Below are 25750 nucleotides of genomic sequence, written 5' to 3'. Positions count from 1 at the left end.
CTATTGAAATATATTATTTCTCTGATGTGGGAAAAATGAGTAACATGCACATAATGACTGTTTTGACTGGAAATTAAATAATTAGAGGGTGGTACATGGTACTGTACATAAATAAATTAATGAATTATCATTTGACTGAGACAACTGGTATTTGTAAAGGTGTAAACAAAATGAAGTAGTGAAGGAAATAAAGTTCAAACGCAAGCACGAGAGAGGGAGCGAGAGAGAGAGAGAGAGAGAGAGAGAGAGAGAGAGAGAGAGAGAGAGAGAGAGTAGTATTGATTGCAGCCTCAGTAAGTGGAGGCTATTGCTGCTGCTGCCGCTGTTGGGTGAAGAGCTTTTGAATGAGAGCTGCTCCTCAATCAGACAGACTAAGAGCTGCAGTGGAATGTGTGTCAGGATCTGTAATCAGTGAGGCCTCATATACTAAAGCAGACTCTGGATACGACTGGCATGTGAACGTCTAAAGAAAAATCTATAAAAACCAGCCATTAAAGATTTTCTTCAAATTTACTGAAAAAACATTGTCATGGTAACAACGTGGCATCTCGGCACATAGAGCTCTAAGAATTAAACAGAGGTTGAGGGCAATACCAGGAAAGAGTCAGGGGTAAAATGGTTGAGCTGGTGGCGTTTTGGGCCAGTTACTGTGAGCTAGAATGTATAAACTCATGCATATAAGCCTCATGAACTATGAAAACAAGAACCGCCAGTGAACACTGAAAGGGAAATTCCACTGATTTTTCAAAATTTCTAAATAAATCTATAAGATTTGAATCATTCAGAGTGGTTTGGTGTGAAATGTTCAGTTCTAAAGAAACTTACCAAGTCAGACTTGTTCACAGTGGTAGTGATAGGAGCCAGACATCCAAAGAGTTTAAGGTCTCTAAAATCTCCCTCACTGAAAGTTGTTACATGACATAACAACATGGCAACCTGGCACAAAACGCCTAAACTGGGATTGGGCTATGACTGCGTTGCCTGATGGCTGTGACATTGCTTTATGTTACTTTCTGGCTTAAAACATTTTTTTTAAATCTGTCAATAGCAGAGAGGTTCATACAAGGAAGTTTTTAAAAATGAAGTTTTGTTAGTACCCAAAGAAAACTCAGAAACTGATTTATTTGCCATATATGTGCTGTAGACATTGTTCTGCGATGGACTTGTCACCAGTCCAAGGTGTTTCCAGTGACCGCTGGCATAGGCTTCAGCACCCCCCTGCGACCCAGAAGGATGAGCGGTTTAGAAAATGTGTGTGTGTGTGTGTGTGTGTGTGTGTGTGTGTGTGTGTTGTAGACATTGCTGTCCCGGATCTTGTCACCTCCATTGTAAAGAAAATCCAACTCAGTAAGATTCTCTACAATTTCACATCAAACCACTCATGACTTTGATTACATCTCAACAAACTATTATGCAAAAATCAGTGGAAATTCCCTTTAACTTTGTTTACAACAGCCTCTACTGTTCTGAGAAGGCTTCACACTAGATGCTGGAACATTGCTGTGAGAACTGATTGCAGTCACAAGGGCATTTGTGAGGTCAGATACTAATGTTGGATGATTAGATCTGGATCAAAAATGCCACTCCAACTCATCCCAGTGGTATTTCTGATGGTGCACCATCACTCCAGAGAATACAGTTCCATTGCTCCACTGCTCCACAGCCCAAAGTTGGAGGGCTTTATACCCCTGCCTAGCCGACACTTGGCATTGAGCAAAGGTGACCTTGTGCTCATGTGCAGCTGCTCCAGAGCGTCCTATTGTATTGGCAATGTTTTATGGAGATTATACAACTGTGTACGCGCAATTGAACACCTGTGTCAGCACTGGGGACCTTGAACTAGCTGAATTCAATATTAAAGGGAGTGTCTGGATACTTCAGGACATGTAATGTATCTACATTGTGGTGGTTTCAAAAATATAGTCCACAGAACAGTTGTTACCTAAGCTATCTTTAACAGTTTGAACTTGTAGAGGGAATGCTAGTACATTCTCAGTGTCTCTAGAGATTATTAAAAGGCGTAAACACCACAGCTGGAGCTATTTCTGCATTCTCCTCGAAGTTGAACCTTCCAGAACTAACTGGAAATTATTGGCGCTTACCCCTCTACAATTCTCCCCTCATCCTCAGCGCACTAACTTCTGGTTGCTCTAAACTTTTTCGCGTACGGTAAGGAAACCAATCAGAGAAGAAAACGCATCTACGGTGATGAGAAAAGTCACATACCGCAAGCACGGCGCTTCACTTTCCCGTGAAGAGCGGGTTGCCAAATCGTTCACGCACAATATGCGAACCGTTGAAGCTGACAGGAACTTCTCGATCCTTCTATTTACGTTGAGTCGGCGTGAGCTACGAAATAAACCGCCGTTTATTCAGGACAAATGTAAAAATCTTTCTCTTGTTGAACTATCGACTGGAAATGGGCAACAAGCGCGGTGTGAAAGGTTGTTTTTGATAAATTAGCTATCGAGATAGCTTTGCAAGCGAAGCCGTGCAAGCAGAGGAATTTTGTAAAACATGGCAACCCATGTTCGGGTACAGTCATATTGCGCGGTGGGCGGCGCGTCTCCTCCACTGTCGTCTCACAGTAGTTTCTGGAACCTCATGGTTGCACCATGGAGAAAGTAAGTACCACTTCTCCCTGAAATTATCCTTATTTACTGAGAAAGACAAAGCGCTAAGGGGCCGCTGCTGAAGAGCTACACGTCTGCTAGATTTTTTGTTATTAGCTAAATGGACAGTTCAGCCACAGTATCAGGCGTTAAACCCGCACTACAAGTTCCTTAGCTGGCAAGCTAACATTAGCTGTGTGATAGGCGCTGCAGTGATGCTCATTGTTAGCTACGGTGCTAAATGGATAGCGTAGCTATTAAAATACTTAAAAGGAAGAGTTATACAAGTGTCAGGACATTTCTCTACCAAGCTGCGTATAAACGTCTATGGTAGTGTGGTAATACTTTGTTATCGCACCTCAATTCCGTTAGCTCGCGTGTTTAGCTCATTCTAACTTAGCTCCTGTCAGCTAGCTACATAACCTAGCTAACTGAGCACCTAGCAGAGCTAGAGAGTCTTTGCAGAGAAACTGCTGTTGCTGCATAGGACTGCGACAGATTAAAGGTGTCCTTTAGCTAATGCTCAGAGGTTCATATACATCCAGACTAGCTAGCTGGTTAACCAAGCTGCTTTATGTGGGGGAAAACATTAATTCGTGACAGTACATGTTGGTCAGGAGTCCAGCTTAGACCGTGACAGTCTGTTTTATTCTCAAATTGGTTGTGCCTGTCTTGCTGGGCAAATAGCGGACTGTTAGCTGTTACAGGTTATGAGATGCTCTCGACAGTAAACTAGTTTTTGGTGATGCTACCTGGTTTACATGTCCCTATTTACATGTTTCTGTCTTTAAATTGTTCGTTTTAGTCAGGTGCTTTAGCTTGAGGCGAAGCTAACGGCTATGGCACGACAATACTTTTTATTAAGCCACGAAAAAGTAATCGGATCGACCAGTTCTGGCAGTCTCCAGGCTGTAACTCGGCCAGCTGACTCGAATGTGACTGCTGTCAGCTGTCAGAGACATTTGTGATACACACTTCAGAACAGGTGTAGTACCGCAGCTGTCCCTGGTAAGGACAGTATGACAGTCTTTATCGTTATCGTGATGAATTACATCAGAGTATGCCTTTTCTGTGAATATCCTGGATATCATCAGTACCTACAAATCACTTCCTAACTGCATGTTTGATTAAAAAGAGGGTAAAATTAGTCCTGTTTAATTGGATTTAGTGCAGCACAGTGTGTAAGATGTTGAATACAAATAATTGATTTATAATTTTTGATAATATGTTTAAAATGTGGCAATACTTTGTTCAAACTTATCAGATGTCAGAAAAATGAATATTGTGTATTATGAAAAACATCTCAAAGTATCACGATATTATATTTTACTGTATTGCCCAGCTGTACCCTGAAGTGTCTCCTTTTGAATAATGCAAGTAAGAAGAAGCCTTTTTATGTGCACAGTTTGATGGTAGGTGTTAGAGCTGCCTAGTCGCATTCATGTCAGTAACGTAACTAAGGCATATAGTTAGAATTCCAGAGCTTGAAACAGGTCACTAAGTTGCAAGTAACAAGTGAGTCTCAGGTCTTGACACTCGAGTCCTGAGTCAAGTCCCAAGTAAGGACAGTCGAGTCTCGGTTCAAGTCTTCAGTCCTTGAGTACCAAACAAGTCAGTCTGCATTCTGTAGCTAAATTAAGGCCATTTCAACATTGAAAGCCAACGATAAAGGTAACTGTAATATACCCTTTTAGTGGTTGCATGTTAGTAGTGTATGGTTGTATATTGTGTTTTCTTTTTTTCAAACCTTCCAAATAAAGCAGAAAAATTATGATACATGGATAACAGTAATAGTATGCACAAAGAGTTGTGCAACTACACATGAGAATAATTTTCAAATTATTATTAAACTTAATTAAAAAAATGATTTTTTTTTTGGTAGCATTTGGAGCGTAGGATTCAGAAAATAACTAACTCAGCACTAAAACTACCTCAGTGAACTAAAAACAACCGCTAGTTCTAATTGAATTTAGACAACAACAGAAAACAAAATGACCGAGTTGAACAAAGTTTATAGAAACGACAGCAAAGTGATGGTGAATGTACGAAGCTGAAGTTGGCTTCTTCAGATTTTCCATTCTACCTTAAATGCTGCAGCAACCAGTTGCCTGAATGAAGTTGAATGAAGCTGGCGAATAACAAGTCAAGTTCCACCTCATGCTGAATGTTGCGCTTGTTTTACTTGCAGAAGCTGTTAAAATCAGTGAAATAGAGAGAGCTCTGTTTCTTTTGTTTTGCTATCTTTAGGAAAAAGCTCTATTCACCTAGTAAGTTTCTTCAGCAAGTCTGGAGTTAAATAGCTGAGTTAGGGCCCATTGATGTTTCGCTTGTTTCTACCATAACTTTCTAAATTCTAAATACTTCACTTGTCTTCTGAAATAATATAAGAAATGGGGTAAGTACACTAACAGGCGTTTGACGACATTGCTGTGTTATCAGATTTACGGCAGGAAACAAAGCCATTCACGTCAAAAGTGACTGCATAGCAGTCTGCAGTTAGACGCCTGTCCATGCTTCTTCTACTTTGGGTCTTGAGTCTTTCTAAGTCAAAGTTAGAGTTATTGACGATCGAGTCAGTGTCGAGTTGCAAGTCTTTATCGATTTCTTGAGTTGAGCCTCAAGTCATCAAATTCGTGACTCGAGCGCAGGTCACATGACTTGTCCATGCCTATGTAGAATACCACAAGTAGTGATATGTAATGAGAAGAAGCCTGATATCAGACTAAAGCTAACATTTTTTTCTGAACAATTCACAATGCATGTTTACTGAAGTTTGTAATGTTACCTTTCATCTTGCTCTTTTTCAAATATTGAACCATAACTGTGATGCTCTGTCCTCAGGTATCTCAGCTGAAAGACCAGGGTAATAAGGCGCTGAGCGCAGGAAACATTGATGAAGCGGTGCGCTGCTACACGGAGGCCTTGGCATTAGACCCTTCCAATCACGTCCTCTTCAGCAACCGCTCTGCTGCCTACGCCAAAAAGGCTGACTATGATAATGCTCTGAAGGATGCCTGCCAGACCATTAAGATCAAGCCAGACTGGGGCAAGGTGAGTAGTGTTATTACCGCCTTTTGAAGAATGATCTTTTTTCGTTCCATTCTCCTTCAGATATGCCAGGCCAGCCATATGATGAGAAGTTGATGGATACTAGCTAGGCCTGTGCATTCTGCATACTGTTTTAGGTGGTAGCTCTAGTGTTAAGATACTAAATCAGTAGCACAAACTTTTAGCAGCAAGCAGAAGATTACATTTGAAAACATGTTTTATTACTCAAGAAAGCAGAGAAAAATCAGTAGTGTCCATGTTGGCTGGGTAACGAAGGCTTCCTCTTCAGACGTGAGCTAAAACTACAGCTAACTGGTTCATCACATCTGTGTCAACGCACTCACGTTAAGGCACCCGTGTTTTGGAGTGGCACAGTGTAATACACATACTTACTCGCAAATACAAACAAAACTCATATTTTATAGTCTCGTCAAAACATAAAAGGGGCGTTTCATTGAAGTGTTATTCTCTGTTTTCTTCTTCTTCCTGTGCTGAAACATAATGTACCTAAATGTGATTTCAGTATTCGAATACTGGCACGTCAAACAGTGATCAGTACTCTGGTACCTGTGCACATTTCTAATGCGAGCACAAGGTCTTAACTGTAGTCTTTGAAGACCACTGACCTTAAATACTCAATCTGGGAGTTTTCACAGCAAGATTTCTGAACGAGCAGGTATTATTATGGCTTACATAGATATTATGTAAACAAACTGGGGCACGAACGTGATGGGATCTTTTTAGTACTGTTAAAAAAATGTTTGTCTTAGTTTGCACTATGGTACACTGTTATACAGTCAATAAGATGTGTGCATTTAGGTCCAGGTTACTGAAAAAGTAAGCCACCCAGTTTACATCGAGAGAAGAGAAGTACGGTGAAATGTATCAGTCATTTATTGGTCATTGGGTTATTATTCAAAGGGTTAGTTTGGTCATTTGATTATATTTACTGTTTGCCTGCAAGAACAAGATTAAACTAATTAATAAGAAAGCAGATTTAGGTTCCCTGAGTCTTTAAGTGTGCAAAGCAGTAATGACTACTGACACAGCAAACATATTAAAAATAAATAAATAAACATACACACAAAAAAAAATATTTGTTTGTTCTTGTGTGCCCATACAAAAAAATAATATGTATATTTCATTTTGGAGCCTTTATAGAAAAAGCTGTTGAGGTAATGTTGACTGTTTCTCAGCAGTTTCAGTGCACATAAAATGTGATAGAATGTAAGTAGCTGTTAATGTTTTGTTTCTAATTTATTTTACTATTTGCTTTAAGGAGAGGTTAGTTAGATTTCTGTTTACATGTCCAAAAATGACTGTAATTGCCTCACATCCAGTCAGAATCATACTATTGTGAAAATAATTTATCAATATAATTTATAATTAATCAGCTGTCATATTGCCGTTGTGATAGCCGGCGGCTTTATCAAACATCACACTTTATGCTGATATTTACAGCCCTACTGTACGTTAGTGGCCATGCTAGCAGTCAGTATTTCTTTATCATGGGTTGAGGATGTTCCCAATGGATATATATGGTTTAATTGCACAGTGCATGCTGGAAATTGTAGTTGGTGGACGAAAAACACAAAAAGGACACAAAATTGTGCGTTCTGCCAAACTAGTGAGACTGAGGGATGCAGTGCTGCAGTGCAGAATGTTGTGTAATATGACAAATAACATAATAAATGCTAGTTTTAGGACAGAATGCTCCTTTAAGGTCACGCAGTCCTTGTACCCACATATAACGCAGACATGACGGTGGCTCAGTGGCAAACAGAATACTTTTCTTATTCAGAAAATCTAAAGTTTTTCATTTACTTATCTGAAAAAAGTGAAAATAGTAGCAGTGTCAGTTGAAATGATCTCCAATGATACTTTAACAGGGCAGGAAAGGCTAACAAACATGATTTCATTCTGTTCTAATTTCAGGGTTACTCACGAAAGGCTGCAGCTTTGGAGTTTCTGGGGAGATTAGAGGAAGCCAAAGCAACCTATCAGGAGGGTCTCAGACACGAGTCTTCGAACCAGCAACTAAAGGAGGGGCTTCAGAACATTGAGGCGCGGCTAGCAGGTGTAGATTCTTTTATAGTATGCTTATGCCTGTGTAGTGTTCTAACAATGAGCAGCTGCACATTCTTTACAAATAGAGCAATAATATTGCTGCTTAATTGGAATTAATGCAGTGCAGGGTGTGAAATGAAATGTTGAGTATAAATCATTGCATTCATTCATTTAATTTCAGGAAGGTTTAAGCTAGCTTAATGACCTCAAAGTGCTTTTCTGAGTTTGCATGCTTCAAGGTTCCTGAGCTAGGCATTCTTTCAAACTAAGGGAAAGCAAATTCAGACAGGACAGCTTTGCTAATTATGTATAGTAACTAGCTAACTTTATTATTTAAATTGCTCTTACTGCTCACTCTCCTGCTGTCTCTCACCCTCCCCCACCTGGACAACGGTGCACTCAAATTATCCCTGTTACTGATTTTTATCAACATGTTGCACCTAGTCTGGACTGTAGAAATTGCGGCGATAATATTGTTAAATCTCCCAAACCTGTCTGCTGCTCATACTAAATGTTTCTCTTCAATGTGTTCTCCCTTCAGAGAAGAAGATGATGAACCCATTTGCTATGCCCAACTTGTATGAGAAATTAGAGGCAGACCCTCGGACACGGGCACTGCTGGCCGACCCCAGCTACAGAGAGCTGCTGGAGCAGCTCCGCACCAAGCCATCTGAACTTGGCACGTAAGTGCTGTTCCCCTCAGAGCGCCTCTCTCAATCTTTCATCTCTCTACCTCTCTTTGTCTCAGTCTTGCCATTATCATTCCTGCTTGTTTTTTAGCTGTATCCTTTCACAGATCTCCAGTCTATGCAGAATCACTTCTTTTCATCGCTGCTTTCACTCCTGTTTAATTTTTCTCTTTTGTGCACACTGCTGTCTACCTGTCAATCTCTCAAGCCCACACTGTAGTCATAGTCTACTTGTCCTCTCTCTCTTCTTTCTACACCTCCAGTCTGAAATTAATTTTTGCGCTCTTCTTTCTTTCTCTCTCTCTCTCTCTCTCTCACTCTCTCTCACTCTCTCACTCTCTCACTCACTCACTCACTCACTCTGTGTAGGAGGTTGCAGGACCCAAGAGTGATGACGACTCTCTCAGTGTTACTGGGGTTGGACCTGGCTGGCATGGAGGAAGATGAGGAGCCAACTCCACCCCCTCCCCCTAAACCTAAAGAGACAGCCCCACCCCCTCCCAAAGAGGAAGACTTACCAGAGAACAAGAGATTGGTACAAACTCTGTTCTGAATTTCATATGTAAAACTAGTAAAATTTAATCATAATACAATTTTACAGTTCCTAAAACAGTGTGACCCTTAACAGAAACGCATGTTTCAAGTTGCTTGTAAGTAAATAAACCATACTTTTTAACACTACGAAGTGTTCTCTTTATGGACCATGCCCTACGTAAGAACCCTGTTTTGTGTAAAGCTGACAACTGTAACCAATATTGTATTATATTACGTTGGTTTATTATTATATTATCCTAGTACTATATGACTAAAAATAAAAAAATGACTATGATGGGCTTTGTTATTAACCCATGTTAATATGAAAATAAATACCATGATGTGGGCTAGCTTTATACATCAGAAGCTCTCAAAAGCCTCCGCCATCCATTGCGTCCTGTGTTTTCCAAAAAGTCCATATTTTTGCTCCAGCCTTGCCGTGCATGGGGGTTGAGCAAAAAATTTGGACCATCTGGGGATTCCTGAGGACTGGTTTAAGAACCACTGCCTTAGAATTACACAGGCTTCTGTTACAAAACCTCATATCTCCAGTTTTGTTTTCAGAATTTGAAAATGCCAGCTGTTCTTTACAACATGCTAACATTTCATGATGAATGGAGCAATAGAAAAGCTAAAATTCTTTGGGGAAAAAATCTAGTTCCGGTAACTTCAACTCGAGGAGTTTTTTCCTTCTCCTGTAAAGTTACTATTGTTCTGACAACCACTCCTTAGAACATCAATGTGGGCAGGCTGATTAGCTTAGTTTTCACATATGGACTGTATGGACCTTAACAATGTTCATATGCTACCTAAAACTCTTATTTTAACTTTTATATTTCCATATAAAACAAATGAGTTTTGTGATATTGATCCCTTAAACAGTTAGGGCTACTTTCTTGTATTCTATTTTTTTCCTTTAAGGTCCATTATAATAGATGTTCATAGAAACAGTGCATTCAAAACAGCATAATTTCCACAGTTTATGGTGTGAACTGGTTAGTGAATGATGTTTAGAAACTCGACCACATTATACATATTTCAAGTTTCAAAAAAGCAAGGAAAATTAGGTGTAAGGTGTAATAAGGACATTTAGAGAAAGTATCACTGTTGACTTTAAACTCCAACTTGTAAAAATGGTTCATGTGCTGTTTACATGATAAGTGAGTGACAGTTTTCATCTCTCTTGCAGGCATTAAAGGAGAAGGAGCTTGGCAATGCAGCGTACAAAAAGAAGGACTTTGCCACTGCTCTGAAACACTATGAGGAGGCGTGCAAGCATGACCCCACCAACATGACCTGTCTGTCCAATCAGGCCGGTATGCATTTTAAATTCAAACATGCATGTCTTTTCTACTGATTCTGTGTTTTGCCTTCTCTTCCTTTCTTGACGCACACACCCTTGCAGTGTGCTCAGACTCCCTCCTACACACCCACCATATGTTGCAGGAGCTGTTTGGGTGTAGAGCATAAATATTTCCCCCAACCCCCTCAAGCTGCTTGTTATTTCAGTTCCAGGGTCAGACAAAGTGCCTGTTTTTCCATCACAGCAGGGAGGCATAAATATTTCATTATGTAACCTTCCTAATTGAAGTGTTTAACAAAGTGTGCAAGTATCTCCAGGACAAAGGTGTCTTTTTAAAGACAGCTGCGTTACGTGCATTTATTTGATTGTGTGGTAGTCTTACAAAGCACCTTGCCTTTTTGGTACTAACAGGCTACTTGTGTAAAATAATAAAATCTTATAAAGAAAAATAAAATCTTATGAAGATATATTTTTTGATATCTTCTAATATTGGTACTTGGAGGAAATCATGTATTTCAAAACATAGCATTTTGAAACCTAAAGCAAAACTAGTTTATTTTGGTATGCAAGAATGTTATCAAGAAAGAACATAAAATAAGCAAGTGTGAATTAAATAACAATCTACAACAAATATGCAACAAAAATAGGAATAAAACAAAATAAAAAGAAAAAAATAGAATAAAATTACAGCTAAACATGTGGCTTTTATGCCACAATCTTGTTCTGGGATGTTTTCTGTGAATTTGTTTTTCACTCTTCATAATTTCAACACTGGAGATCACTAGCGGGATGACTCTTTTAACTGTTATGTTGGTCTGTGACGTTGCAAGTGAACAGCTAGACTTCTTCAATCCCAGTTAGCAGTTAAAAGGTGCATAGTGCCATCTAGCATAATGAAGTAGCTATTGTTCAGTTTCAGTCTGCCCATATTAAGGAATAGACTGGCATAATAATTTTATTAAAATGTGTCAAATGAAAAATTATGCACTAAAATCTTAGATTAAATTAGACAAAAGACACTGTACTGAAGTTTCACACGTAAGCAAATGATTATTATTGAGAAACGTCTTTTACAGGAGCAGGCTTTGTACTTCAGTGAAATAGGTGTTTTTTATTCCTTAGTTAAATGTTAAGGGAATCCACTACTGGGTTAATATCCTTTATAATACAGTCAAGTTGACCCAGTTAACCCTGATCAAACCTTCAGTGCTCATTCAGACAAGCTGTAAATTGCTCTTTGTCTCAACATTCTGACTCCTTTTATTCAACACGAACTTTGTCAGTTGTGTTATATAAAGTGTCCATTCCTCAGTGTCAGTCTTTTTTTTTTCTTTTTTCTATTTTTAGCTGTGTTCTTTGAGATGGGGGAGTTTGACAAGTGTAGAGAGTATTGTGAGAAAGCCATTGAAGTGGGACGAGAGAATCGTGAGGACTACAGACAAATTGCCAAGTAAGTTTGTGAGATGGTATATGTACACCATTTGTTCCTCTTATAATTGCTTACCACTTCGTAGAAAACATTATTTCAATTAATTGAATACATGCACATTCACTCTCTATCATCACACTGACTAGTAGTACTTTCTGAAAGTTAGCCCAGTGCTGAAGTCAGATTGGTCTTGCAAGACCTTGCTAAATTATCTAACGGTTGATTTATACTTCTGCAAAGATACACATTAACGTATCTGTGTCAAGACCCAAAGAAAGGGTTCATTGGTAAGCATAGCTCGACATGCACGTGTCAAATCTCAAGTATGCATGAATCTACACGGGTGAAAACCTATGTCCCACCTGGCATGGAGAAAGAAAAAAAATGCTCAGTGTCATAAATATTTGTATGTTTACAGTCAAACTGCATGTGTATGAAGTAAAAAGTGCAAAAGTATGTGGAATGTATAAAGTTACCAGAATGCCTGTTACAAGCTTCGTGTCCGTGTGTAGACCTGAACCATGTAGTGTTGAGCCCTGTGTGAGAAAACTCTAGTTTTGTTAGCTTGATGCTATTACATAATTGAAAATCTCATATTCCTGCTAGCTGAAATTAGCATTATCGTCACAGGTGTTTTTGATAAACAGAGGCTATAAATAAAGTAAAACATGGTATATGCTATAGCTTGTTTCATGCTATATTTTATGTTGGAGTAGCTTTACTGTTCTTGGTAAAGGTCTGTGCTATGGTGGGGTTCACAACTCCAGTCCTGACTGTTTATAGTCCTGTATGATGATGATGTCTTTATGTAGATAGTTGTTTTAATGATTATTATAAATATTGCGCACACACGCTACATGGACAACAGTCTCGGGACACTTCTTAATCATTGAATTCAGGTATTTCTTTCAGTCTCATTTCTGCAGGTGTTTAAAATCAAGCACCTAGCCATACAGTCTGCCTTTACAAACATTTATGAAAGAAAGGGTCATTCTAAAGAGCTCACTAAATTTGAGTATGGTACTGTAACAGGATGCCATTGTTGCAACAAGGCAGTTTGCAATTTTTTTTTTCCCTCCTTGATATTCCACAATGAACTGTAAGTGGTATTACTTACAAGTGGAATCGTTTAGGAACCACAGTAACTCAACCATGTAATGGCAGACCATGTAAAGTTACAGAGAGGTGTCAGCGAGTGCCGAGGCGCGTAGTGTATAAAAGTCGCCAGCGCTCTGCTGACTGAATAACTACAGGTTTCTTAACCTCCTCTGGCATTACCATCAGCACAGAACTTCATGGCATGGGCTTCTATGGCTGGGCAGCTGCATGCAAGCCTTACATCACCAGACACGTTGCCAAGCATCGGGGGCAGTGGTGTAAAGCATGCCGTCACTGAACACTGGAGCAGTGGAAACGTGTTCTGTGGGGTGGCGAACGCCAGGAGAACGTTACCTGCCTGACTGCACTGTGCCAACTGTAAAGTGGAGGAGGGAGAATGCTATGGGGTTGTTTTTCAGGGGTTGGCCTAGGCCCCTCAGTTCCAGTGAAGGAAAATCTTACTGCTTTAGCATAGTAAGACATTTTGGACGTTTGTATGCTTCCAACTTTGTGGGAACAATTTGGAATTTCTGTTCCAGCCCGACTGCACCCCAGTTTACAAAGCACGGTCAATAAAGGTATGGATGGGTGAGTTTGGTGTGGAAGAACCAGACTAGCCCACACAGAGCCCTGACCTCAGCCCCATCGAACACCTTTGAGGTGAACTGGAAAGGAGATTGTGAGCCAGGCCCGCTTGTCCACCATCTGACCCCACAAATGCTCTTCTGGATGAATGGGCAAAAATTCCCACAGACACACTTCAAAATCTTGTTGAAAGCCTTTGCAGAAGTGTGGAAGCTGTTACAGCTGCAAAGGGGCACCAACTCCATATTAATGCCTATGGATTTAGAATGGGATGTCATGAAAGCTTGTTTAGGTGTTCCAATACTTTTGTCCGTATAGTATATACTGCCATAAGAAAAAAAAACATTCTGAATGTATCTTAATGACTTTTTTTTTATTATTTAAATGAAAGTGTGATAATTCTGTGAACTATGATAAAAGGTTAGGTAATTATGATAATTGTGGTTTTTGCTTAGTGTCAAGCAAACGCTGGATGACTAGCTGGTAGCATTTGGGCAGTGACAACCAGACAATACTCAACCTGAACCAGAACAAGCAGAAAATCTAAATGGAGCTGTTTGATGATCAAGCTGTTCAAGTGATCCTTAATTACAGTGTTAAAAAAACGAAAATTTTCTTTATCATGTCCACTGTGTTGCTTCTTCTGTCCAATTTTGCAGATGTTCACAGATTTACAGACACTCAAGTATAATTCAACCTTATCACGCTGCTATATAATGTACCTCTACCTCTATAAATATAAATGCAGTTTGATACTCTCGTGATACTTTGAACGAAATTTGAAGAGAAATGACGACTGTCTCCATATTGTTTCATAGCTTACTAATGAACATGCTTCTGTGGGTTGTTTGCAAATGTAAACAATGCAATTGCATTCAATGATGGTGTAATTAATGTCTATTTTTCAAAACACATTGTTACATCTCCACGATGCACATTGTCACAACTATTTTAGTTCACACTGTGTTTTCCACTTCAGTTGAATTTACACACTGCTGTTATCTGATTCTCTTGTGTCCCTCAGGGCGTATGCCAGGATTGGCAACTCCTACTTCAAGCAGGAGAGGTATAAGGAATCCATTCAGTTCTTTAACAAAAGCTTGACAGAGCACCGCACTCCTGAGGTGCTGAAGAAGTGCCAGCAGGTAGGTTTACTATGCAGAACGGTGCACAGTAATGTAAAATGAGACAATAACCAGCTCATTATGGAGGAGAATATATCAGATACAAAAGGAAAGTCTTGATAGTGAAATTTGCGGTTTAAATGTACACTTAATTCTGCTGCTGGAGTATCAGTGTCCTGCACTATATAGTATGTCTCCTGATCTAATATGTGATTTGAAAAATGCTGGGAAGGGGTTGCTGTAAGACCAGCTTTGAGTATCACTTAGCTAGATACATCAAGGAATGAATGGATTTGTGCTGTCATTCTATACAACAGTTGGTGTTTGTGCTGTCCTGTACAGGCAGAGAAGATAGTAAAGGAGCAGGAGAAACTGGCTTACATTAACCCAGACCTGGCACTGGAGGAGAAAAACAAGGGCAATGAGGCTTTCCAGAAAGGTAGGGATGTGTGTGTATGAGAGAAGGAGTCACACAGGGTGCTTGTTTCAGTTCCATATACCACTAATCCACTTTCACACCAATGCTTTTGGATCTGTTCTCATTTAGTGGCTCCCGATCCTGCTGTCCATTTTTTTTCATCTAGAAGTATGCCTGTCATAATTATTACATAATTGCTTGATTCCACAAGCAATTCCACAGTCCATTTTTTCCACAGTTGATACTTGATTACTTGAATACTTTCTGCTACAACAAGTATTCCATATAATTAGATAAAGTCAGTTATCAAAGTCTGATGGGAAGCAGTGAGTGGACCGGTAGCACAGCAGCACATCTACAGACGGCAAGATAATCTGCCTCCACATCATGCAAAAACAGCGATTTATGGTTAGCCTTTTTTCATGTCAAGTAAAACAGTCCTTTCCTGTCAAAGCCATGATGACATCTCTGTAGTAGTCAGAGGTCAGGCTGTAGAGACCCTGCTCATAACTGTCTGTATTAGAGCTGCGGAGGGCATCTGAAGTGATAATGAGAACGCTGAAGTTGGCTTTCTTTTTGTCATCCTTTTTTTCAAACTTTTGGTTCCACCTGGTGCCGCAATTATATTCTGGCATGTGCGGCATTTATACTCGAATGAAAAATATGAATAAGAATCTGGTAAATAGGAATCTTCAGTTTCATGCGGTTTCATGTTAGCATGTTTCATGCGGTTTCATGTTAGCATGCTCTTCAAATGCATTTATTTCCAAGAATAAATGAGAGCGTACTAGCGCATGAGCTGGCTGGATAGCACAGGCTTGTAGACAGTATTTGATAGTTGCAGCCCTACACAGTTGTTAACTTTCAGAATCATATGTTTACGTCAAACAATATGTAAATTGCTTGCATTTTCAACTGGAGATGCACTGATATCACTTTTTACTTCCGATACCAATACTTGATCTATGCCTGATATCGAGTACCGATATCGATACTAACTTTCTAACCTGTAAGTCCTGTTATTTATACATTTACATTTTAATAATATTTTATTTTGGTAAAATCTATGTTCTGTGTCACAAAAAAATATATACTCGGCTTGAGTAGAGAATCAAGACAGCTAATCAGCCAATTTGTCTGCTTTAGGCTTGTGCTTTAATAATTGCATGCTATGAACAAAAAAAATGTTAATTGCAATTATTTATGGCAATTAATTGTCACTTAACGTTTCATGATCAAGATAGGCCTAGTTAGAAGTTAAAAGATGCAGTCTCTGTACTGTTCTGATATTTAGGTGACTACCCTCTGGCCATGAAGCACTACACAGAGGCCATAAAGAGGAACCCCAATGACGCCAAGCTCTTCAGCAACAGAGCGGCCTGCTATACCAAACTCCTGGAGTTCCAGTTGGCGCTCAAGGTATAGAGCTCAGAAACACGTACTAATGCTCAACCAACTGCTACACACCATTGCCCTCATTTAGCCTGTGTTTAAATCCTTGTTTAAGTCATGTTCTCTTTTGTAGGATTGTGAGGAGTGCATCAAACTGGATCCCACCTTCAGTAAGTTTCTGCAGTATTTTAAGGCTGGTGTAAATGATGTTTGATTTGCTGAGGTCACTTCATTTATCTTTCTTCTGCTCATGTATAGTCAAAGGGTACACACGTAAGGCGGCAGCACTGGAGGCAATGAAGGACTTCTCCAAAGCCATGGATGCCTACCAAAAAGCTCTGGAGCTGGATTCAAACTCTAAGGTACAAAATTAGAAGGAATGTAATGACTCATTCACAAAACAAAATTCACAATTTGATTCAATACTGTAAAGTAATGTACATTTTAAACGCAGCAAAAATAAGGAGTGATTGAACATACTTTTTCAAGAGCATTCAGACATTATAAAAGGAGAATATTTGAGACTTTTTAAATTTTTAAACAGCTTAGAAACACTAAACAAATACTAATTATTAGACTGATTTGGGCTAGTAATGCTAGCCACAGCACAGTGGTACACATATTGTATTGTTTGTATTGTATTGTATTGTTGCAGCCACAAAAATTAGGGCTGAAAAATATTTTTAATTCCCATTAAATCCACTGACTCTGTGTGTGCATGCTTCTATGTATTCACCAAGAAATCTTTGGATTAGGAACAGATTTTTTGTTTTTTTTTTTCTTGCTGATTTAAAACAATCAGTTCACATAGATATGGGCAATATGATCTGTAATCATTATCATGATGAATTGATGTCACAGTACGCTTTTCTAAATATGTCATGGGAATCAACAGAGACATTACAGATTTGGACCAATCATAGAGAGCCTATAAACAAACAACTAGCAGGGTAAAGTAACTGGATAAATGCCATTGTTTCATATTATTCATGCATTTTTACCAGGAGCTTGTTTTTTTTTTCTCCTTAAATAATTATTCTTTACAGTTATAGTAATAGATAGTAAGATAGGCAGTGCTGTTTTGCTGGTGTGTTTTGTTTGTTCTAACTTGTTCTAAAACCTCAGCGCAACTAAACATTGTGATGCATATTGTGTATTTTGGAAGTTGTGTGCTTTTCTGTTTTTTGAAAAAATTGGCCACCCTTACTTTTGCTTACTATGCTTTTGTGCATGCAGGAAGCAACAGAGGGCCTGCAGCGCTGTATGGTGAGCCAAGCAGTGCGGAATGACAACCCAGAGGAGGTGAAGCGAAGGGCCATGGCTGATCCGGAGGTGCAGCAGATCATGACGGACCCTGCCATGCGCATGATTCTGGAGCAGATGCAGAAAGACCCTCAGGCCCTCAGCGAGTAAGACACGCACAGAAACACATCGCTGGCTCATACTCAGTTCCTCCTTGATTTAGATTAAATTGGATTTTATGATGCTTTCAGCCTTCTCACTCAGTGTTCATTTTTTAGATTCCTTTTCTACAGTAATATTGTGTGTCACTGATATTGTCCAGAGACATTCAGTTTGAGAATCTTAAGTGAAATGCAAAATGATGCTAAACCTGAGAATCATAATAAAGTGCAGAATAAAGGAAAAAACAAGAATAGTAAAGAGTAGAAGGCTGAAAAAATATGAATTACTTAAATGTATATGCAACTCCATTTCCAAAAAAGTTGGGACGCTGTGCAAAATGTAAATAAAAACAGAATGCAATGATGTGCAAATTATTTAAACCCTAGATTTAATTGAAAATAGTACAAAGACAACATATCAAATGTTGAAACTGAGAAATTTTGTTTTTTTGAAAAATATATGCCCATTTTGAATTTGATACCAACAACAGGTAGCAAAAAATTTGGGATGGGGGCAACAAAAGGCTGGTAAAGTTGTGTAATTCTAAAAAAAAAAACACCTAGTGGTTAATTGGCAACAGGTCAGTAACATGATAGGGTATAAAACAGCTCTTGGCTACATCCACAAATGCAAGTTAAAACTCGAAAATGCAAAGAAGAAACCATATATAAACAGGATCCAGAAACACTGCCACCTTCTCTGGGCTCGAGCTCATTTAAAATCGACTGCAGGGAAGTGGAAAAGTGTCCTGTGGTCCGATGAATCAACATCATGGACACTGTGTCCTCCGAGCTAAAGACCACTCAGCTTGTTATCAGTGCACAGTTCAAAAGCCAGTATTTATGATGGTATGGGGGGCATTAGTGCACATGGCATGGCTGACTGGCACATCTGTGAAGGCACCATTAATGCTGAACGATATATACTTGTTTTGGCAACATATGCTGCCATTCAGATGATGTCTTTTTCAGGGAATGCCTTGTTTATGTCAGCAAGACAGTACCAAACCACTTTCTGCATGTCTTACAACCGCATGGCTCTATATTAAGAGTCTGTGTGCTAAACTGGCCTGCCTGCAGATCAGACCTGTCACCCACTGAAAACATTTGGCGCATTATGAAATGAAAAATACGACAAAGGTGACCCTGAACTGTTGAGCAGGTGAAATGCTATATCAAGCAAGAACAGGAAAACATTTCACTTTCAAAACTACAGCAGTCGGTCTCTTCAGTTCCCAAACGCTTAGAGTTTGTTAAAAGAAGAGGTGATGAAACACAGTGGTAAACATGCCCCGGTCCCAACTTTTTTTGGAACGTGTTATTGGCATCAAATTCAAAATGGGCATATATTTTGAAAAAACAATACAATTTCTCAGTTTCAGTATTTGATATGTTGTCTTTGTAGTATTTTCCTTTAAAAATATGGTTCACATGATTTGCATATCTTTTGCATCCAATTTTAATTTACGTTCTGCACATCGTCCCAACTTTTTTGGAGATAGGGTTGTATGTAGTAGGAGTTGCAAGATGGTTAATTTATAACTATTAAAAAAAAGAAAACACAAGTGTTCTGGACATCATCGAAATATATGTTGTTAGTCGCTTGCAGCTAGGGTGAAGTATATGCTGCATTTTGAATTTGATACCAACAACAGGTAGCAAAAAAGTTGGGATGGTGGCAACAAAAGGCTGGTAAAGTTGTGTAATGCTTAAAAAAAAAATAAAAAAAACCTAGTGGTTAATTGGCAACAGGTCAGTAACGTGATAGGGTGTAAAATAAGCATCCCAGAGAGGCTGAGTCTTTCAGAAGTAAAGATGAGGTTCACTACTCTGTGAAAGACAAGCAAAAAGTGCAACAGTTCAAGAATAACATTTCTCAAGGTAAAATAGCAAAGAACTTTTGGTTTTCATCATTTACAGTACATAACATTAAAAGATTCAGAGAATCTGGAGAAAGTGGTTGGTGTAGTATATGCTGCATTTGAGATGAATCAGCATAGCAGACATTCTGTTGTAGTTCAATTGTTGTATTTAGTCTCAGATGCCGTTGCTCTACCCATAGCTGTGCATGGACCATCTATGCATGCTGCAGTGCTAAAATGACCACAGTTGTCAGAATTTGCTTCTGTGCACTGGTTCTTAATCACTGTGATGAGAAGCAAACTTGTATATTGAGCCAGTGGCTAACTAGTTCATTTGTTGATCTGTTTGCTACAAACCATAGCAACACAGCAGACATAAACATAACTGAACATAATATAATTTCTGCACATGGTAATCCAGTACAAAAGTGGATGCACTTATTACGTCTACATGGGTTTGAACAAATGCTGCAACGATTCCATGTTCTGGTTAAAACTATACTGTGCTTTAGGTTTATCCTAGTGTACTACTGACACAGCCCGAAAAAATAAACAATACAAAACAAAGCTAGTGAATCTTATACACTGCAATAATACAGTGTTTAAATGTGTTGTTTTAGGACAGTAATTATGCTACATCAGTAATCATTCTACCCTCTTAAAAAAAAAAATCATCCATATTTCACATTTAGTTTTTTCCAGTTTTATAATTTCAATGCTATAAAGTTTGGTCAGTAGGAGGTGCAGTGCACTCAGTGCTTAAACTCTTACAAGCACGGCCATTGGTTCTTGAGCTGCTGAATGCTCTTTTTTTAATAACTCTACTGAAACATGTATGAAGTAGAAGCTTTATGTAAGTGATATGGAAATTAGGTCCTGGTAGGCTCAGACATGATTTCACGGCACCCCTGGTCAAATTATATTATTTGTTAATTTTATTAATCAAAGTAAATATAACTCATCCTCTGTAGAAAACACCTTTCTGTACATTGTAATGCACATTTATTTGCTGAATTGAACATACTGGAAAACCGTGATGTCTTACTATGTTGGAGTATTGAGAATTTGGCATTTGAATTGAAAAATGTTGGTAATTTAAAAAGCATTTAAATAATTTAGGTTTATTTTTAATTTTTCATTTTTATTTATTAAAAAAAGGAATATCAAGTTTTATTCATTTACATCAAGATGGTTCCCAGTATTTGTTGTATTTATGTGTGGGTGAGGGGGTAGGGGAGGAAAAAGATTATCAACGCAAAAAAAAAATTAACTGTTATTTATTTTTATTTTTTTGTGCATTTGCTGCCAGTTAATGAGGTTGAATTACGTAAGCTATAATTCAAATCTGTGCAACCCCTAGTACAGCGAAATGTACATAAAACTCTGTATTGTAATTTGCCATAGTCAAGCGACTGAATGCTAATTTTTTTCTCCCTTCCTGTCTCTCATTTCTGCAGTCACCTGAAAAACCCAGTTATTGCTCAGAAGATTCAGAAACTGATAGATGTTGGCCTCATAGCCATCCGGTAATCATAAAGAGAACGCGGAGGAGAACCAGGGCTAGCACCATCCAGATCAACACCGCCACAAGACCACAGAGGGAAGAAGATGCCATTCCAAACGAACTCTAGCTCACCAAAATGTACTCTCATCTCTATACTCCCCCTCTTTATGTGATAGGGTTCTTTTTTATTTCAATGTAAGGCCTTAATTAGATATTCATTAAACATGTTATGTCAAACATGTAACACGCAATACTAGATTTTATTCTTACAGAACACTGGTATCAACAGTGTTCATGACTTGTGAAGTGAAAGTATTTACATTTTATTTTGCCATTGAGAATCTGTAGAAGATCAAGCTTGTGTCAGTGTAGTAGGGCATGCAGAAGCACTGAAGAGAGTCTCAGTGTGGTAACATGTTTTTTAAATCTGATATGCAGTCAGTCCTTAAATCCTCTGATTCACTCAGTTCACATCTCATTTAGAATGGCATATTTTAATGGCCCTCTTGGATGCAGTACAAGTTGCGTAACCATTTCGAGACGCTTATTGCTATCATAATATGTGACATCTGAGAATCTTCTGAATTTTGTTGCCTGTGGGATTGGTAGTGTGTGATAAAGATGGCTGCCACTTTTCACTGAATTTCAGGGCTTCTGTCTGTCAGGCATCTCAGGGTAAGAGTGCATATCTGCGGTCAGCTCCATGGCAATGTAATCATATTCACACGGGAAAGTCTGTAATGTTGCAAGATGTGGTGTCTGGATCTGGTGCAAAGTCACTGTGCAGCTGAGCTAAAGGAGATTAATTTATTTGCACTTCCTCGTATCCAGTGGAAGAAGACTTGAATCAAAACCAATCCACCATCGCCAGCCTATCTGTGTCAATATTCAGTTCCCAAAAGGAAGTAATTTGTCATTCAAACAGTTCACCCAAACAGGAGGACTGAGACCAGACACAGAGGCTGAGAGACAAAAGGCAGAAACTGATCCTGGATCAGCACTCTTAATTTGAGAAGTCCGATACATGTGACCTCCCCAACTTTTCATGTTATGGTTCTGATAGAATACTGTCTCGTTTAGCATTGCTACTGTTCGAATGCATAAAAGGGGATGAAAATGCTTAATGTGGAAAAGAAAACTCAACATGGCTTAATGTACTCAATATATAACTCACAGTAACCAGGGAACACCAGGTTTCTCTCTCACTGACTCTGTCACTGACTGTCTAATGGCAAGACAGTAAAACAAATCTAAATGCAAAACATTTTGTACAATAAAGAGGAAGATTTCTGCATAATTGTCATTTGGAGTGGTTTGATTTGAAATGCATGCTCCAGAGGAAACTTGAGTCACGACTCATAACAGCGATGATGGGAATGTCCGAAGCATTAATGCCTCTAAAGAAAGCTTCATTACAGAGTTGCTTGAAACATTGTTATCCATTACTTTAGTTCTAAACATGATATAAATGGGGCATTGTAAGGCCAAATAGTACCCAAAGAAAGTACTCTTTCAGATATACAGCACCATGGTGTTTATGTTCTTAAATTGTTTTACGTTAAGCCAAGTTAAGCCTTTTTTCTCACATTAAGCGTTTTGAAACATCCCTAATAAGCACTCTATATAGGCTTCACAGCTCAGAGGGCATCTTCAAGACTTCAAAAGTGTGGCATCTGTTTGCAGGGTGCCTTCGAGTACACACTTAAAAAGAATGTTCTTCAAGAGTTCTTTAGTAAAGGCAACAGAACAGTGAGTTCTGTATGAAACCATTTTAAGATTAAAAGGTTTTTTAATGGTGGGATGGTTCTTTGGATTGATGGATAACCTTTTTAGAAACAGTTCTCTGTAGCACCAAAAAGGATTCTGCTATTATTATGATGTCAAGCTTGTAGCAATAGAATAATTCATTTTGGTACTATATAGAACCATTTTTAGAAAGGTTCTGTATGGAACCATATACAGCTCATTCTCAATCAATCTGAAGACCCATCTCACCATGCACAAAACCATTTGAACATGAAATCGTTCTAAGCAAAACCATGTCCTTTAGTAAAGAAACCTTGAAGAACCATTTTTTTAAAAAAAATTTTTAAGTGTTTACTTTTGTTGTGGGCGGTTCTTCTTTTATCTGATAGCTGACAACTGCAAGTGCTTAGTGACTTGAAGATGAGCTTTAGTGTCTGCTGAACTCGAAATCCCTTTGCCTGTCATCTGTCTGATGTTTTCGTCTTCAGTATGAAGAGCAGAATGGGCCGTTTGAATGTCTTTGGCTGCTGTCATGCTCAATGTCTTTTCACTTCAATAAAATCTTTGACTGACATCCATGCCAGGGTATGCAACTAGAGTCCAGTCGAGTTGCTCCTCACAGTCACAATTTGGTCTAAGATGGCAGGACAAAAATGACTGCCAGTCAACTTGTAGCCTCTGGTCACTTCTTGAAATAGCCTTTGACTTCCTGCCTGGATGAAGCTTATTAGCTGTAACCTAGAAATAGTTTTAGGATGTGGAGAACCTCACAGAAAGTGAGTCGTGTTTATATTAAGCAGTTTTGTATGTTCACAATGAAGGACTTAATTTTGGTTACACAATCACAGCGTTACCTCTTTCTGGAAGAGACACTGCTTTAAGGGGAATTGCACCACTTTTTCAACATTTCTACATAATTCAGTTCAGATGTTGCTGCATTTGTCACCGATTTGAAAGTGGGGAAAATCATTGGACTGTGCCTCCAACTCAATTCCAACTTGGAAGGTGTGAGTTTCTCAAGTGCTCTGACTTTTCCATGTTTCAAATTCATAACATTTCAACATGTTGGCACCTATAGAACAAAAATGATGCACTTTTTAAACAGACTGTCTCAGGCATCAGGCAACATTCACAACAATTTCATGTAATAACTTTGTGATGTGACTTCAAGGCAATAAATGATTTGGACATCTGGTTCCCATCAAATCGCTGAACAATTCTAACTAGGTAAGCGTCTCTACAATAAGGAATTTCTCATAAAACCACTCTGAATGACTTACATCTAAACAATTGTGCAGGCGTTTTCCAAAAAAAAGGTGGAATTCCTTTCTAAACTGAAACATTAGGCAGTTTTTACTTTACAAAGTTACAAATTGGACCAAAATAAAAGTCTGTAATACAAATATGAGCAATACAAAACTGCATTGTCTTTACATGAGGTCTTCACTGAAATGTGGTAAAAACAGTTTTACTCTTTTAGAGTATAAAAGGCCAATACAAACCAAAGTTGGGACAGTTTAAAATGCAATTAAAAACAGAAAGCAGTGATTTGTAAGTCCATTTTGACCTGTATTTAAATGAAAACAGTATAAAAACAAGATATTTAATGTTTGGTCTTATCAACTAAATTTGTTTGTGAATACACTCACTGAGCACTTTATTAGGTACATCTATTTTGTATGTACACTGATTGTCAATTTTATAAGCTCCACTTACCGTAAGAGCACCTAGTAGCGCTTTGTAATTACAGACTGTAGTCCATCTATGTGGATAAGTAACACCTCGGTGTCGGTGCTGGGCTGAGAATAGTCCACCAACCAAAAATATCCAGCTATCAGCATCCTGTGGGCGGCTTCCTGTGACCACTGATAAAGGACTAGAGGATGACCAACGCAAATTGCAGCAACAGGTGAGCTATCGTCTCTGACTTTACATCTACAAGGTGGACCAAGCAAGGTAGACATGTCTAATAGAGTGGACAGTAGGGGAACACTGTTTAAAAAGCTGTGACAAGGCAATGTAAGAGGTGATGTAATCATGCTTGAGTATAAAAAGAGCATCCAGGAAAGGCCTATTGTTTTATGAGTCCTTTTCCAAGGATGGGTCGAGGCTTGCCTCTTTGCAGTAAGTCCAGCTGTTTAAAAACAATGTTACACAATGAGCAATTGCAATGATTTTAGTTGAATCAGCCTTACAGATTGTTTATGGAAATAATGGACGCCATGTTCTCTGGGCCACAGAAGTAAGTTAATTTTTCCATTAGGGAACATACTTACAGGGCAATTAAAAGAGGTATACAAAAGATCTTAAACTTACCCTGACATATGAATTATTTATTTGGACAACTATTTATTTGTCTTGGTAAATCCTTAAAATCCACTTTTGAAGGATCAGTGAAAAATGAAACCATACATACATACATACTATATATATATATATATATATATATATATATATATATATATATATATATATATTAGCAAATTGAATTTTCTTGGATTTTTTTCAATAAAATGGCTTGATTGAAAATATTGTGTTTTTTAGCCTGTAAGCTAACCTAGCCACAGTCAAACTTTGTATTAAATGATGTTGATCATCAGAGAAATAGCAGTAAAACCTTTAAAAGTATCATTTTTCTCAAGTTTAGCAATTAAGATGCATCATGAAACATTTTAAAAGTTTTCTTTGGTGAAATAACCACAAATAACTAATCATAAAAGGGTAATTTTAAAGATTGGTTTGGAGTTTTGTGTCCTTGTTGTGTTTTTGCCAACAAATATTTTTTTCACTACAATACCCAGCATGCTTTATACAAACACATACAACCACTGGGAATCCCCCCTAGCATAGCCACTGGTGTGTATGCAAATAAATACAGACATGATATTTAGCTTCCTAGCAGTAAAGTCAGCTGTCTGGGTTGATTTGCATTAACC

General features: G+C 38.4%; 1 protein-coding gene across 1 annotated transcript; it reads left to right on the top strand.

Moving 5' to 3' along the window:
* The first annotated feature begins 2501 nt into the window (after positions 1–2501).
* Positions 2502–23392, top strand: stip1 (stress-induced phosphoprotein 1). Its single transcript, XM_036579985.1, has 14 exons — positions 2502–2624; positions 5454–5663; positions 7596–7737; positions 8269–8410; positions 8786–8951; positions 10140–10266; positions 11601–11703; positions 14390–14510; positions 14832–14928; positions 16202–16326; positions 16433–16469; positions 16558–16661; positions 17536–17708; positions 21022–23392. The coding sequence occupies exons 1-14, from the start codon at positions 2616–2618 to the stop codon at positions 21092–21094; spliced, it is 1629 nt and encodes a 542-aa protein (XP_036435878.1). The 5' UTR covers positions 2502–2615; the 3' UTR covers positions 21095–23392.
* The last annotated feature ends 2358 nt before the right edge of the window (positions 23393–25750 follow it).

Source organism: Colossoma macropomum, unplaced genomic scaffold (assembly GCF_904425465.1).
Source record: "Colossoma macropomum unplaced genomic scaffold, Colossoma_macropomum, whole genome shotgun sequence".
Classification (NCBI taxonomy): Eukaryota; Metazoa; Chordata; class Actinopteri; order Characiformes; family Serrasalmidae; genus Colossoma; species Colossoma macropomum.
This window is presented reverse-complemented; position numbering and strand designations above follow the sequence as displayed.